At 42.9% G+C, this 15,825-nt stretch overlaps 1 protein-coding gene across 13 annotated transcripts in view; it reads left to right on the top strand.

The window, feature by feature from the left end:
- Positions 1 to 11,492, top strand: part of Ptprt (protein tyrosine phosphatase receptor type T) — a 1,058,455-nt gene extending 1,046,963 nt beyond the window's left edge. For all 13 annotated transcript variants that reach the window (XM_075962946.1, XM_075962941.1, XM_075962945.1 and 10 more), the window contains 2 exons: positions 3,059 to 3,194; positions 4,065 to 11,492. In XM_075962946.1, coding sequence (XP_075819061.1) covers positions 3,059 to 3,194; positions 4,065 to 4,118 — 190 coding nt within the window. In that variant the 3' untranslated portion in view covers positions 4,119 to 11,492. The remainder of the gene's footprint in view (positions 1 to 3,058; positions 3,195 to 4,064) is intronic.
- Positions 11,493 to 15,825: the final 4,333 nt, after the last annotated feature.

Genomic DNA, 15,825 nt, shown 5'->3' with positions numbered 1-15,825 from the left:
GACAGATTATTGGAAATTGTTTCTGGTTGCATCATATCAACATTCTTTATAATATAATTAATTAATTAATTAATTCAAAGGAATTATAGTCCTTTAATAAACTGAGGTGCCAGTTTTTCTAAACTATTTTTGTATGACATATCGCTAAAGTGAAATACGATAGGCAGACCACTTCCCGGTGCTCCCAATACAGAAGTGAGTTCCACTGTCTAAAAGGAGGTGTGTGCACCATTCTACTAGGTACAAGAAAGCTTGGGATAAAATGGGTCCCACTGACCAGAGCTCCCTTGTGTTATTTCCTCAAGGAAAAGAAAAAGGATGGTACTATATTAGCTTGATTTAAAATTTAGTCGGGCATTTAAAATGAATCACCTCATCCCATCCGCGAGGCAGATACTATCATTTTGCAGTAAGCAAACTAAAAGCATAGATGGGTAAGGGAAAAGAGCAAGAGGAACTCAATTAAGCGAGCTGGTGTACTGTCTGCTGTCCCACACTGCATCTAAGAAGAGGGAGGATGAAGAGCATGCAGGATGGGGACCTCTTGGACAATATGAGGTTGGCTTGGACTTGCTCACGGTGTCAGCCTCCTGGGGTATCTCTTACCTTGTGCTTAGTAGAAACAGGGACACAGAGAGCCTGAAAGGAAGACACTACTCCAGCAGATAGATTTTTCAAAGCCCTGGAATCTGTGCACCCCAAGAGGTACAGTGAGCTTAAGACTAGCCACTGGAATGATCTTTGCTTTCTGTTTTGGGATAGGTACAGCTCAGTACAATGGGCCCCATGACATTCTGCTAAGCAGAGATCAAGATCCTTGGGGCTCAAGGATTGTGGCTGGCTAACTACATCATCAAAAATAAAATAAATTTAAAAAGTACTTAATTATGTTACCTTTGTTTTCCCATCTGTCCATTTGGGTATGTTGAAGTAGATCATGTTTAGAGCCTGTAGTTCTCACGCATGAAGCATTTAGAAGAGAATAATATATCTGCCAACAGAGAGATTTACAAATGCCATAGCAGAAAATACGTGAGTACAATTCCTTAAGATGTCACAGAGTCTACCATGAGGCAGAGTTCTATGAAGAGTTCAGACCTATACACAATCTGCAGCCATAAGAGATGTATGCAGGCTATCTACAACCGCCAACTTGTTAGAGCATCATTTTGGAGAGAAATGACTAAAAGGCCTTCCTCTTTTAAAAAATCCTGTATTGCAGAACATCTGAACCATGCTTTTATCTTCTTGTCAGAATAATTATTTCTGGTGTGAGTGGAGGCATTAATTATCTTTTATTGGCTTCAGAATTGAGTTGTCTTTTCCAAAGTCGCTAATTGTTCACTTTCTTCCAGATAGGTGGTTCATATGTGTCAGGAAGGTCAGAGCTTAGAGCAGGTTAAATACACATGTGCGCACTCAGAGCTGAAAAGCTCCCACCTGTAGAAACTTCTATATAAGGATACAGTTCTGCACGGACTCCAGGAAGATACTGTGTGGTGTATCTTCTCAGGGTGATGGACGATGTCAGACATGCCAAGCTGTCTCTAACTATATATCACAGAAACTAGAGGCTGTTTTCCAACCCTGGCTCCCTCCAGTTCCTTCCAACACATCAGGTGCCCCCTCATTAGCACAGGACAATGTCCACTCCTCAGGACTCCCATGAAGCCCTAAGATGATGCATCTTTTTTCCTTCATCCTCTTGGTCCTATGTTCTATTTCAAAAGATACTAAACCTTGCTGGGAAGGCTTCCTACACTCCAGTGTTTTTATTTCCTCGTCTATGGGGGCAGGAGTGGTTTCTTTGGTTGGTTGGGGTTTTTTGCTTGTTTTCACCCATGTCTCACCTGTTCGAGGTGACCAGCACAAGTGTGTCATCCTACTAGTAGAGAACTGGACAACCTTGGGGTCCCCAGGCATCATGACAGTCACTGAAATACAAGCACCCACCAGTTAAGGGAGGATGGTTTTGAGTATTTGAAACATCTGGTTGTTAGGCTTCCTGTAGGTGAAACATCTGGGAGATTGACTAAGTGCCTTCATTTCTGCCCAGATGTTCCTTAGACACAGACCATTACATGAAATCATTAGCTGCCTTTGGCAGCTCGCCCAGGAATTCAGAATCAGGTAGGTTCCTGAAGAGGCTTGTTTCCATAAGGGTAATTTATGGAGCTTCAGAAAGAAGGAGCAACTGAGGATGACCATTCCAAGAATGCTCAGTTCCTATTCCCAAGACAAGCAGGACCCTATTTAAACAAGATTTATAAGGAGAACCATGGAATTAGTCTGGTGTTTCAGATATACCAAGCCAATGTTCCAAGACCACAGCCCAAAGTCAGGGGTAGCTATCCCAAGACTCAAAAATTACTGTTGTCTTTATTAGAAGATAGAGAGAAATAGTAATAAAACTTCCTAGTGACTTCCATTGTTTTCAGTGGATGTCTGGTAGAGCATCCTTTTGGGCATGGATGTAGGTACCAAATGTACAAAGACACAATACCATCCTGCCCTGAGAATGTAGAATAGTGTTCCTGGAATGATTATAAAATGCTCACAGAGCCAAACAGACATCATTCTAACTAAACACTCAAAGGTCACATAGTCTAACATCTCTAATAAATAAATGGGGAACTCAGGACACAAACCAAGAAGTGCCTTTCCCAAGGTCAAAGAGGATTCAGAGCCCCAGTGAGATTTAACCCAAAACCCATGACTCAACTCAAGTTTCTTTTTTTTCCTTTTTTCTTTTTTCTTTTTTTTTTTTTTTTTTTGGTTTTTCGAGACAGGGTTTCTCTGTGGTTTTGGAGACTGTCCTGGAACTAGCTCTTGTAGACCAGGCTGGTCCTTGAACTCACAGAGATCCGCCTGCCTCTGCCTCCCTAGTGCTGGGATTAAAGGCGTGTGCCACCACTGCCCGTCAACTCAAGTTTCTATGGTTGTCTGCTCACACATCTGCTAGGACAACTACTCCTTGCTCCCACGATGCAGCGTTAGGATCAACATGTATCTGAGTAGGGGGTCCTGGGGATTTGCTCACCCATTCACTCTGGTTTAGAAATGGAGGCGGCCGCAGCGGAACCTTCTGTGCCATCTGCAGTGTGTGCGAGATGATCCAACAGCAGAACATCATCGACGTGTTCCACATCGTGAAAACTCTGCGCAACAACAAGTCCAACATGGTGGAGACACTGGTGAGCTGCCAACAACCATGGTCCAACAGCCAAAGTCTTTCTGTTCCCAGGACCTGAAAAAAAATATGTGTCCGTAAACAGGACACACCCCCAACAACTGGGTCTTATTTGAATACCTGTAGTCTATTCTCCTGGATGATACTGCCACTTTTCCTGTGTCTTTCCAACACCACCAACTTCTCTTTCCTGCAGGGCAATCTAAAGAGTAATCCCAGTCCACTTACTTGGTTTTGCTTTCTGCCTGCTCCTTAAAATGTCACTAATTCGGACTTCAAGGAAGGATTCTAAAATAGTAACCTGTAAATTAGGTTTTCAGTTCAGCCCAAGCCTATTCTAACTCACTTACACTAATACTTTACAATATAAAGCATTAAACTGGGATGCTTTGGAGAAAGGATAGTAAAGCTAGTGGGAAGGCAAGAGTCCAGATGTTAAGATCTGGTACAATGGTGGAGACAACCCATCAAGGAATTTGACTGTAAGTGTCTTTATAGCTGCTCAATGTGGTCCAGAGACTGGTAGAAGCAGCAACACCTGGGAGTTTGTGAAGAAGGGGGAATCTTGAGCCCCATCCCAAACTGGCTCAATCAGAATCTTCATTTTCAATATATAATACCCTTGCATGTTCTGCCTTGGTGTGCAATGTAGTAATTGAAAGGGCATGATCTCAGATGGACAATCTGGGAAGCGTGAGTAGAAGCAGGCATCAGTCTGGATGCTGAAGGTTGTCTGGATATGGAATATGGATTATTTCTATTTGATGTTTAGTGTGTGTGCAGACAGTTTTCTCCAAAACCTACCTCTCTAATCTAATGCATTCTTTTATTTTCTATCTCTCTCTTGTCTCCATCTCCCTTCTCCTCCTCTCAGGAACAGTATAAATTTGTATATGAGGTGGCGCTGGAATATTTAAGCTCCTTTTAGCCCAGTTGGATGGGAAACCTGCCAGAGTCCAGAGGCTGTTTGTTGCAGCTGACCCTCTTTTTCTATGACTGACGATGACTGGTCTCAGGAGTTCGGAGGTGGCACACCTGCCCGACTCCTAGAAGAAGACTGGTGGTCTCGTGCTCTGCTGTGGGCTCTGCAGCTTCTGGCGGGTCTTCTGTAGCTGTGGGAGATGCTGCTGTGATGGGGCCCGAGCTTCCCTTCTACACCTGATGACATGGGATCCACAGAAGTTTACACTCAAGCAAGGCCCTGGACTTCCGGTCCCCAGACCTCTTGCTTTTGTTCTTTCTGAGTTTGTCAATCTCATGACGAGCTGACTGTGCGGGTGCTGGGGTATGGGGAGCTGGCCAGCCCTTCCCTTGCTGTCCTTAGGAGGACTGGGGGTGGAAGTTCTTCTCCATTCTATCTTACAAAAGACAATAGTTTGGGGATCACTGGGTTATTGGGTTCTACAGTCTCCTACAAGGGTCTCTGGCATGAGACACTTGCCAGTCTGTATCAGTGTGACTTCTGGATAACCCCTAGACCATATCAGGGGTCCTCTTCATTTCACACCTAACCTATGCTGGGTTTGACTCATGACTACCATCTCCAGCCAAGACCTGACCTTCTGTATTCTCCTGGCCAACCAGCTATTTCCACGTCATATTTGGGCAAGGGTTTCCTTTGCTTTTCCATAGTCTGTCGGGAAGGAGGATTCATAGGAAATGTTGCAGTACCTTTTTATCTTTGTAGAAAGGGCCACTCTCCTGGGCAGGTTCTGACTGGCCTGTATGGTATAACCCTGTGCTCCCTAGGTGGTACTTTCTGTATGAAAAACAAACAAGAAAAGCTTTGATTGTTCTCCCAAGTACATGTGTAAAGAAACCATTTGAGAATATAAATCCTGCATTCTCTTATGTCAGAAAAAAAAGGAAGAAAAGCAAAAGGGAGGATGGTAGTTTTAGTGTGGCTATAAGATACATTTCTTGGGCTTATCATGATTCCTGGCCATTCCCTTGAAAAGTCCCACTGATGACACAGCCGTTGAAGAAGTGAGGTGGTCCTCCGGGGATTGGTCTCTGATGTGGGGGGGAAATACAGAAATAGCTTTATAATTTGTCTCTCCAAATCTGAACACTTTCCTAAAGAAATCCAGCTGCTGTTTTGAAAATGGCTACTGTGGCCCCCAGGCTGGTTTCTAATACATTAAGCAGGTTTAGCTCCTGGAATTCTTAGTCTTGCCCAAAGCATGAGTAAATTCAGAAAAGGGAAACATTGGTGAAGCTTTGCCGCAAGCCAAGTGCCATACTTATCCCCTCCCATATGACGTCTCATTGCACCCCTGGAAAGGGTTTGCATCACCTCCATTTTGTAATTGAAGGAACCCGAGCACCTTCTTCAGTGATGGAATTCGGGATTCAAAAAGACAGGTGATGGCAATGAAACCTCCCTGCCATTTTCTTCATGCTTTCTCAGCCACGCAGTTATTTAATGGAAGAAAAATAAGGCCAGAAACTTCTGAGCAGAGAGAGAAGGCCATGAGCAGAAAATTTAATTCTTTCTTTCTGCTACCAGTTCTTCTCGGTAGCCCAAACTTTCAGAAATATTTTTATTAACTCATTCCCAGTTCCCCGGGAAAGCTAATCTTATCTAATTTCTTCATTGCTAAAAACAATTCTCATGTTCCCTCAGGGTACAAGGGAGCCAGCCTGGGAATCTCTCTAGCCTGGGCTGAGCCACAATATTTGACAGCCTTAATAGCCAGGGGTCTAGAAAGGTCTATCTTGCAGACTGATTTAGCCACAAAGTATGAGGGACACAGAATCCAATAAGGTACGCATCTTGCCCTTCCGGCTCCCTGTATACTAGGAAAGTTGAGCCACATTGTAATAGTGGAACATACAAGCGTTCAATGAGCCTAGACATGAGAGTAACTCACTCTGCCTAGCAACACCCATTCCAGCTGGGTCTCAACAGACAGAACAGAAAAAAGGGAAAGTCAAGCCAAGGGGGTTAATGTGCACAATGGTAAAGAGAAGTGAGAAAGTATCAGGAGGGACAGATGGTGAGAGGTCTGCCCAGCTAGAATAGAGCACGACAGGGATAATAGCAGGAAGGTAGCCAGAGCCAGGGAGGAAATGTAAAGAGCACGGTCATCGCCCAGCAGGCAACAAGAAGCTGGCAGAGCTCAACAGTGATGCACTCAGCTTGGTTTGAGAGAAGGTCCTCTGGACCAGTAGTACAGCATCTTTTCCTTTCATCAGACACTGTGAAAACATCCTCCTCAGTGTGTGCTTTTAATGTTACCTGTGCGTAAGGTGTGTGTGTGTGTGTGTGTGTGTGTGTGTGTGTGTGTGTGTGTGCGTGTGTTCATTATTTTGTTGCTGGAACAAATATGGACTGGATCATGAAACTCAGCTCTTGTGTAAAACACCAGGTCTCTGCTCTACCATGGAGCAGGGTCAACAACCCTGACCTCTAAACCTACAAGGACAAGATATGAAAGGAAACCAGGAAGTCAACTTCCATTGGCATGAGCCCAGGAGCTGTCTAGAAGTCCAAGAACACCAGACCTGATCAAGGAAGGCTGTCACTTTAGAGGTTCAAAAGAAAATATCTCAAAGCAAAGGCAAGCGAAGGGGTCCCATGATTCATTCTTCTCCTTTGATGGGCCTCTTACCAGGTAGATTTGAGTCTATCCGCAGGCCCCAGCCCCTACTGGTCCTTCTGTTTTCCTGTGGCTCTTGTCTTCTATTCCAAATGGACTTCCCTATAGCCTGCAGGAGTCCATAGCATAACCAATTAGCATGGTGCATGCTATTTCCTCAGATCTTGGACAGTCCCAACAGGAAGCGGGCAGAGGAAGGATTATTTCATAGAAATCCTAGAATTCATTCTGCTGAGGAAGAGGTGAAAGAGCTGAAGGATAAAGATGACAGTGGTCTCTATCATTTCAAACGATGGGAATTTGAAGAGTAAGTTCAGGGGGAAAGAAATGTGTGAAAATTCAGGCCATGCTGAGGGAACTCTCCAAGAGTTAGCCCATCCCCTTATTTTCTCATAACCCAGTCACCCTCAAAGAAAATGGTCTTAGGCCAGTGTGCACAAAAAGAAAATGAGGCACATGGACAGAAATGAGATTCTTCAGATTCATGTGGGAAACATGCAGAAGGGCTTAGATGAAATGAAGATGGTACTAAGGAATTTATAAGGTTTTTTCTCCCAGGAAACCTCCCAGGGAAATCCACCTTCCAAGAGTCTCGTCTCATTTCTATTATAGAATGAGCTCATCTTTACATGGGCAAAGAAAGGGTACCAAAGAGAATCCTCGCTTAGCAAGATCTTCCTATTGGTCTCTATTGGAATATAAATGGAGAAGGTGTAAGATATAAATGAGATACGATCAACTGTCCTCACTTGGGTGTGTTTATGGCCTACATGGCTTCAGGTTGGACCACAGCTGCATCTCAACATCATATTATCGTACTGATAGGATTATCATGGAGGAGGTAGGGGCCTGTCAGCCACTAGACAGCCATAGCACAGCCCTTTTTATAGGAATGGAAGAGGCCACTTGCTTCAGGTATTTCCCCTCACTGTGGGGCTGAGCAGTCAATGTCACCTACTCTGTGGAACCAGCAGACTCTACTGTAGACTCTAAACCATGAGTTCACTCTTCCAACACTTCTGAAGTGTCTGTGACTGTGGCAATCACTACTTTACTGGCAAGGGAAAAAAATCTAGAGAAAGAACTCACTTACCTATATAAGCAAATTTTACCTGGTTTTCTGAGCACAGAGACAATATTCTTGCACCATGGTATCTGGGATTTTCCCACTCCTAACAACAGAAACAAGAGTGAAACCAATGACTCAGTAAATAGTGATAAATCCCAGTGAGGACAATGGTCAGCTTCAAATTCCTTTAGAGCCTCATGTTTTACATTCATAACATATTTGAATTCCATTTGCTAATTTATTCTCTGTAGTTTAAATATGACTGCATAAATATATATTTTTTAAATCTGCCCTTTGTCTCATACATCTCTCTGATGGACCTCGGAGAATGATATCTCTATCCAAGGTACAGCACCTAGTCTTGTTTCTTACTTCCAAGGTCAGTTCTCACTCAAGTTCACATCAACTTATACTCCCCTAGGCACACTCATTGCTGTGTGCATATCCTGACTGCACTGCTCCTGACATTCAGCTTAGGTCTCTTCTTCTTGCAGAAGGTTCTGCAAGGTACCTATTGAGAAACCAGAATAATGAGGACTTACCTACCAGGCATGGTGAAGCTTGAGCCCACAAAAGCCAACAGACAAAGGAGAAACAAGATGTAGCCTTACTCAGAAGATCCTTGACTATTGGGAAGTGCCTGTTGTCTTAGTAGAGTCCTATGGCTTTTGATGTGGGCAAATCTTAGGATATATGTCATACAAACATTTGGAATCTTAAACACCATTTGCTTAGCTCTATACAATCCTTGGGTTCCTATAACATCCAGCACTCCGAACAGGTACCACTAGGAAAGACAGACAGATCACTATGGCATGGTACACCGTGGTAAGTAGGATAAGAGCTTGCCCCTTGATTTGAACTCCAACTTCACCATTTTTGGACATTAAATTATCAGGCTGAACAATACATGGAAAAATCCTTGGCCAGGTTAGACGTGGTTAATCTGGAAGGCTAGGGTAGGAAAACAGGAAGGCAAATTGAAACTCAGTGTCTTCTTAGAAGTAAGGATGATTATGGGATGTAGAGCTGAGTGATAAATGATGTGGGGGATAGAATAAAGAAAGTCACCCTTCGTTAGCCTGTAGCTGGCCACCCCTGCTGACCATCAGCACCAAGCTAAAACAAGTTCCGTAAGATATGTCTAGATCCAAGGCTAAGCATGAACAATATGTTGATCCAATGCCATAAAGTCAATAGGTTATAACTGAGATGAGTTACCTAAGAATGAGTCACTAACCCAGGCTGATAGGCAAAACAAAAGATAAAATGGAGAGATAACAGTGTCATTTGAAAGCCCTGACTTGCCTTTCCCATTGACCAATCAATGTGAAGCCCTCCTTAGCCTCTTGCCAGCTCTAACATACAGCCACATATAGCAGAAAAATGGGAAAAGTAAATTCAACCATAGACCAACTGAGATTCCGCCTCGTTTGTGTGGGTTCCCTGTGTGAGATCATCCCTAGATACATATCAAAATATCAAAAACTACAAAACTCAGAGCCTTCCCTTTACCTAACATGGTGTCACCTTTAAAATCCTATCCTTTCTGAGAGAGAGAAAGAGAGAGAGAGAGAGAGAGAGAGAGAGAGAGAGAGAGAGAGAGAGAGAGAGAGTTGGTGGACAGTGGGAGTGGGAGAAAAGGAATAGATCTAACTCGAGTTTTCTCTGACACATATTTGCAGGTCGTGGAGCTAATCCTCATAACACACCACAAATATCTCTGTCGTTTTTCTGTATGAGAATAGGCTCTTTGAGTTTCTTGGTAATCATGGGTAGACTCTTGTATGACAGTGGCTATAAACTGTATTATGGAGACCAAGACCACCTCTTGCATACCTCCTAGCAATGTCCACAAGGGGTGGAAAAGCTATCAAAAGACCACATTCACCCCTAAATTCCATTCATGAATATTAGATGTCCCACAGGTGGAGTCAGCATCCACATTGATAGCCCCGCAAACCTGATACCCTTTTACCTAGCATGGATCCACTTAAGAGCTTAGTGGTGGTCCGCCACAGCTGGTACAGGAGATGGTCAAGGACTGGGATCGAAGACAATCTACTAGAAAAGACTTTGAAAGGTGGTTAACAATGAGGCTTCCTTCTGAATCTAAGAACCTCTCTAGATGGTAAAATGAAGACTCTGTTTGAAAGTTCAGAGAATGATGCCTAAGGGCCCTGGAATCTTAGACAGCAAAGTAATGGTAGGAGATCTGGGCCATGGAGGGTACCTAATGTGGGTCATGGTTCTTCAGTGAGAATAATTTCTAAGGGCTTTGTGTGCATATTCATGTTAGTCTAGAAAAATGTCACCCTCCTGAAGGGACAGGCAGGATACCAGTATCCATAATCTTCGTAAGACTGCGGATGCTTGGATAGAGTCATGGAGAGTTTGCTACCTTGGTGACTCCTATGAGGGGTGCTAAGATGAATGAAGAAACAGGGCCTGTGGGAAAGAACTTGGCAACTGCCAGAGAGGCTAGCTAACCACTTCACGCTTCCCAGTAGAAGCTGGACTTCTCCATCTGCTGGTGCGAAGTGCAGAAGCAGCATTGCTGTGATAGACTTCAAAGTCAGTTTCGCCTTTGCTGGGCAAATCCTCCCAGAGTGAGAGTTGTGTTTGAACCCATCCCTGCAAACTATAAGCTAAGCAGGTCGTGCTTGGTTTGGGAGGTGGAAGCCCCCCTGCTTTCCAATCAAAAGGCAGCCCTAGCTGCGCATGGTTACTGTCAATCACAGGGAGCAGCTCCTTGGCCATACACCTGATGCTTACTGAGAAGGACAGCCATCACCCAGACTCACTGGCCATAAAGGTTCTCAGTGACAGCCAGAACCAATAAAGGTCCAGGCAGGAGTCGTAACAAGACTTCGCTTCCTGCTAACTCCAAAGGTTGATTCAGCCTTCAGTCCCTACTCAAGGCCTGCAGGAAAAGATTTCAAAAGCACAGTGATTCTGTGGACACCCGATCATAATCATTCCCAATGCGTACATTTTATCACCAACTGGATCTCGGGATAGCCCAGGTTAACTCATATTTGCAATCAGGCTCAAAATCACATTCTACCTTCTCTCTCCACTCTATATCCTAGTAGCCAATCAAAGGTCCAGTCATAGCTTCTATGGTTGCCTTGGCTAGTGGCTACCAGTACAGCTCTCCAGGGGCTATCATAAGGTCCCCAGTCTATACTAGGAAGGCTGACATTTTCATACCCATGTGGTGTATGATATCACATGAGACCAAAGTCTCCACACTATTTGAAGCCTCCACAAATTCCAGTGGCCTGCACTTGTACAGTTTGGGTGTTTGATAGATAAAGCACGTATGAGAAGAGAAAACAAAATAAATCAACTTCAAAAAATAAAGCCAGCACTGTGCTGTCGATTTTTTTGTTTTGTTTTCTTGTTTTTTTTCCTTTTTCTTTCCAGTTCTAGCTTCAAAAAACAGAAGGTAAATAATGTCAGGTCAATGAATATCAGATATATTTTTTGACTGTACATTAAAGTGACGTGTAATCTTTTTACACCTGCAAGTCCATCTTATTTATTCTTGTAAATGTTCCCTGACAATGTTTGTAATATGGCTGTGTTAAAAAAAATCTATACAATAAAGCTGTGACCCTGAAATTCATGTTTTCCTAAGATATTCACACTTGTGTCTTCCTGGGAATGAGGGGGAGATGAGAAGATACAAATTGAAATACAAGAATTAAAGATACTACTATCAGCTAGATTTATTTTAATTTGCCTCTTTAACCCTACAACCATAACACAAGGCAGGCAAATGAGAAAGTTGAGGCATAGCAATATCAAGGGACTTTTCTATAAGTGTACACTGAACTAGTAGAAGGGTCGTAATTTAAGTATTTAAAGCAGCGTGTCCTTGACTGTGGTTCAGAATACTGGCTTGAGAATCAATGGGACATTTGTTAAGCAAATATTTTTAAAGTATCACTCTGTCTCCCTGTAAGTGTGTTGCTCTGTGAGTGCTTGTGTGTGTGTGTGCGTTCACATGCCAGGGAACAATATGTAAAGATCAGAAAGACAACCTTGGGGGTCAACCCTCACCTTTTACCTTGTCTGAGAAGTGGTCTTCTGTTGTTCAGCACTGCAAGTGCCAGGATAGCTGGCCCAAGAGCTTCCAGGGATTCTCTTGCCTCCACCTTCCCCTCTGCATCAGTGCACTGAGATTGTATGTGTCTATCACTGCATCCGGGTTTGTGTGAGCTCTGGGCATCCAAACTGAGGTTCTCACGCTTCCCTGGCAAATGCTTTTACCCACTGAGCCATCTTCTCAGTCATGCACACTTTGAGGTCCTACATCAAAACTTCGGAGTCTGCCTGTTAGCCAACTACTCATGTAGTAAACCGTCAGTTAGCTACAGCTACGTAATAACCAGCAACAAAATTCAGAGATGCAAGCCTTTTATAGCATTCATCTGGGATTCCAACTCAGCAGAATTCTCTTATACATTCACCGTCCTGGGGCTCTGCTCAAGGCCAGGCACATTGGCTGGTATGGCCGTGTTCTATGTACCTCTTATCTGTTTCCCGCGACCTAGCCTGGGCATATGGTGATGGCAGGTCCATGATAGACAACATCTGACTAGCCTTTGCTGGAAAGAAACAAGCGTGCAGCATCCTGTGAGCAAATTGAACTCTTTGAAATACCATCAGGAGAGTGATTCTTCCTCTTCATAAAGGCCTGTCGTCAATTTTCAAAAAAAAAAAAAAATAGTTTAGCCGTCCTACCAATGGTGTCTGGTTCACCTGTTAATCTCTAATCACCTGCATCACTCATTTCACTTAGAAGATACACAAGCATGCTGGGTTGCTGGTGGTTAATGGGTGCCCTCTAACAATTGCAGCACAAGCCAAAGTTAGTCACTGCGTAGGGTTTTTTGAGATTGATTTTAATTGCAACATTTTCCCCTTCACTTTCCACACTCTAAATCCTCCCATATACCCCTCCTCACTCCTTCAGTTCCATGACCTCTTTTTTATCAGTTGTTAATACATTAATGTGTGTATGTATATATATATATATATATATATATATATATATATATATATATATATATATATGTGTGTGTGTGTATACACACATTTATGTATATAGACATGTATATTTCAACATATAACCTCCTGAGTCTATATAATGTGGCTTGTATATATGTTTTCAAGGTTCACCACTTGGCACTGGACAACCTATTAGTATTCTCTTTCCCGGGGAGGACACATGTTGCTATTAGAGGGGTTTGGAGAAGAGCCCAGGAGGAAAGGGGACAAGCCAGCTCAAAGATGAAGCTGCTAACCTGTGAGTCTGATGCATATTCTATACATTTGCTAGCAGAACAGAAGAAACAAAATCCTCCTCTTTGGAGTTTACTGAGTCCCAACTTCTTTGGCTGTATCCAGACACAAGTGTGACCTGAATAAGCCATGGCTCTAGAGCCCATGGTTCATTTGGTTCCCTTCAACGCTGGCAATGAGGCAGGGCTTCTCTGTCTGAGACACCCTCCAAAGCTCCGGAGCCTAAAAACCCGGCCTTGCCAGCTCGGCCCTGACTGGGAAACCTGGTGTCCTGCCAGCTAGTTATCCTTGCCACTCTGTCCTTGGTCATGTTAATCTCACTCATTCTGCCTGCTATAATTATTCTTTGGGGGTCAAAAATGTAATAGATGACACTGAGAAAAGAAAATTAAAAAGATGAAAAATTATACATAATATATAATAGCAAAGGTACTTTAGGACATAATAACTTTCTTTCCAAAGAGCTAATACCTTTGAAAAGTGTTTTTGTAAAAAATCACACATACTCGCTTGCCAGAATGAAATAACCATAAATGAGGGCATAAGACAAAGTTACCATTTCAAAGCATTTGTTACTGTTCAGTCATTCCAGATCCTCCTCGGCAAAATATACTTGTGTAATTTTCTATGTACTTGGCATCAAATTGTATATTCAGGGACGTTTTCTCTTCTTCCTTGACAGCAAGATGTGTCCATCTTTTGATGCACACGTGCTTATATAAAGACCTTTTTGTCTTCCCTGAAGTCTTTGCAGTGCTCTTGGACTAGAGGCTAAGCTAGCTTGGGTGCATTGACGCCAAAAGTTACCACAATGTCTACTAAAGACACCATCCCAGCTGTGGGGCCAGTGTTAACCCTGAAGAATAGCTTTCCCTGTCTGCTTTAGCCCTGAGGAGAGGCAGACAGAAGTGGCGCATCTTTCTTCATGTGTCCCTTGGCTGAAACTTCTAAATCAGTGCTTCTCAACCTATGGGTCACAATCCCTTTGGGGTCACATATCAGATATCCTGCATATGAGATATTTACATTGTAATTCATAATAGTAGCAAAATTACAGTTATGAAGTAGCAATGAAATAATTTTATGGTTAGGGGGTCATAACAACATGAAGAACTGTATTAAAGGGTCACAACATTAGGAAAGTTGAGAACCACTGTTCTAAAGGTTCCCCAGTCTTCAAAATAGCTCCACAAGCTGAGGACCAGGCACTGAAAATATGAACTCATGGAAAGTATTCCAAATTCTAACCATAAACATATCCAGATAGATGTAATAATATCAAAAGAAGTAGAGATGCATAGAGACAATAAATTAAGTATATAATCCATTAAAAACTTTCAGAATCATCTTTCATCACAGGGAACAAAATAATAATTTTCATTTATAAATTTCTGTATTTTCTAAATTTTACATTCCATTCATATTCAGAAAAGCCAATTATGCAGAAAGTGGAGAAAACAAAGTGTAATAAAATGAAGGTAGAATAGATAAGATGATAAGAAAATACAGGTGGCCATTCCAAAAGATCTACACCTTGATTAAGGTAGAGCCAAAAATTTGGTATTTTCATCCAAAGCAAGAAGAATGTGGTCAACTAGTCCAACAATGTCCAAAGAAGAAAATTAAGTCAGTTGCTTAACATAAATAAAAGCAATAAAAGCATTCCTGCTACGGAGCCTAGACAAAAAGGCTTTTGTCAGAAACTTCCTTTACAAATAATAGCTTCAGCAACAGCCTTAGCAGACAAAGATCTCTGCAAGGACAATCCCAGTCTCTGCAGGCTGATGACCTCATTCCGTTGAACAGTTCCTAGAATGCTCTTAACTGAAGGGCCAAAATGAAGGGGCCCAGCAACACATTTCTTGGCAAGTCGGTCCTAAACAAGGTGTCGGCTTACAGAATCTTGAGCATTCCACTCTCTGAGCATCACGGTGCTCTTCTCTCTGAGTGTCCAGGAGCTGGATGGAGGCTTTTATCCCAGACAATTATCAGGAAAGTAGCTATTCTGAGCTGTTGGGTAAATTTGGAACCTGCCTTTAAGAGCCAGCTGAGCAAAGAATAGGCTTGCTATCTCCTTTTGAATGGTGAGGAGTCTAACAGCCAGATGTGCTGGCATCAAAAGCAAAAACACCAACACCCCTCTATGAAGGTAAGGCAGGAAGGGGCATGGGGCCTCACTGTAATGAGGTTGTAATGAGGACTGGCTCCATCCTATTCCACTTTTCTCTCAAATACTTAGTCCAGACTACAAACCTATGACCACACCTGGCAGCCACAGCATTGTGTAACCTCAAGAGGAATTTCCCTCTGATTATAAAACACAAGAGACTGAAATGAGAATCATAACGAGGTGTTGGTGCTGAATCAAGTTTCGCTACCCAAAAGAGGCAGGAGAAAGGCAAAGAAGAGGCAGTGGTTCATTCCTCCCAGGTGCATGTTCCAGATGTTCCCGATCACTCAAAAAAAATGGTGCATTGTCCATTTCTATTTCCTGAGAGAAAAGGATGACATCAGGAAAAAATACAGAATGGCAGGAAGAACTTCAGCAATGCATGCTGAAGATTGCAACTTTCATGTTTCCTATCTGTTTGAAGCACCCCAGAAAGAGACAGGGAGAGATGGGATACCAGCTTCATGTGTACTAGGCAACA

This window comes from Microtus pennsylvanicus, chromosome 2, assembly GCF_037038515.1.
Source record: "Microtus pennsylvanicus isolate mMicPen1 chromosome 2, mMicPen1.hap1, whole genome shotgun sequence".
Taxonomy (NCBI): Eukaryota; Metazoa; Chordata; class Mammalia; order Rodentia; family Cricetidae; genus Microtus; species Microtus pennsylvanicus.
The sequence above is the reverse complement of the archived record's forward strand: the minus strand, read 5'-3'. Positions and strand labels throughout refer to the sequence as shown.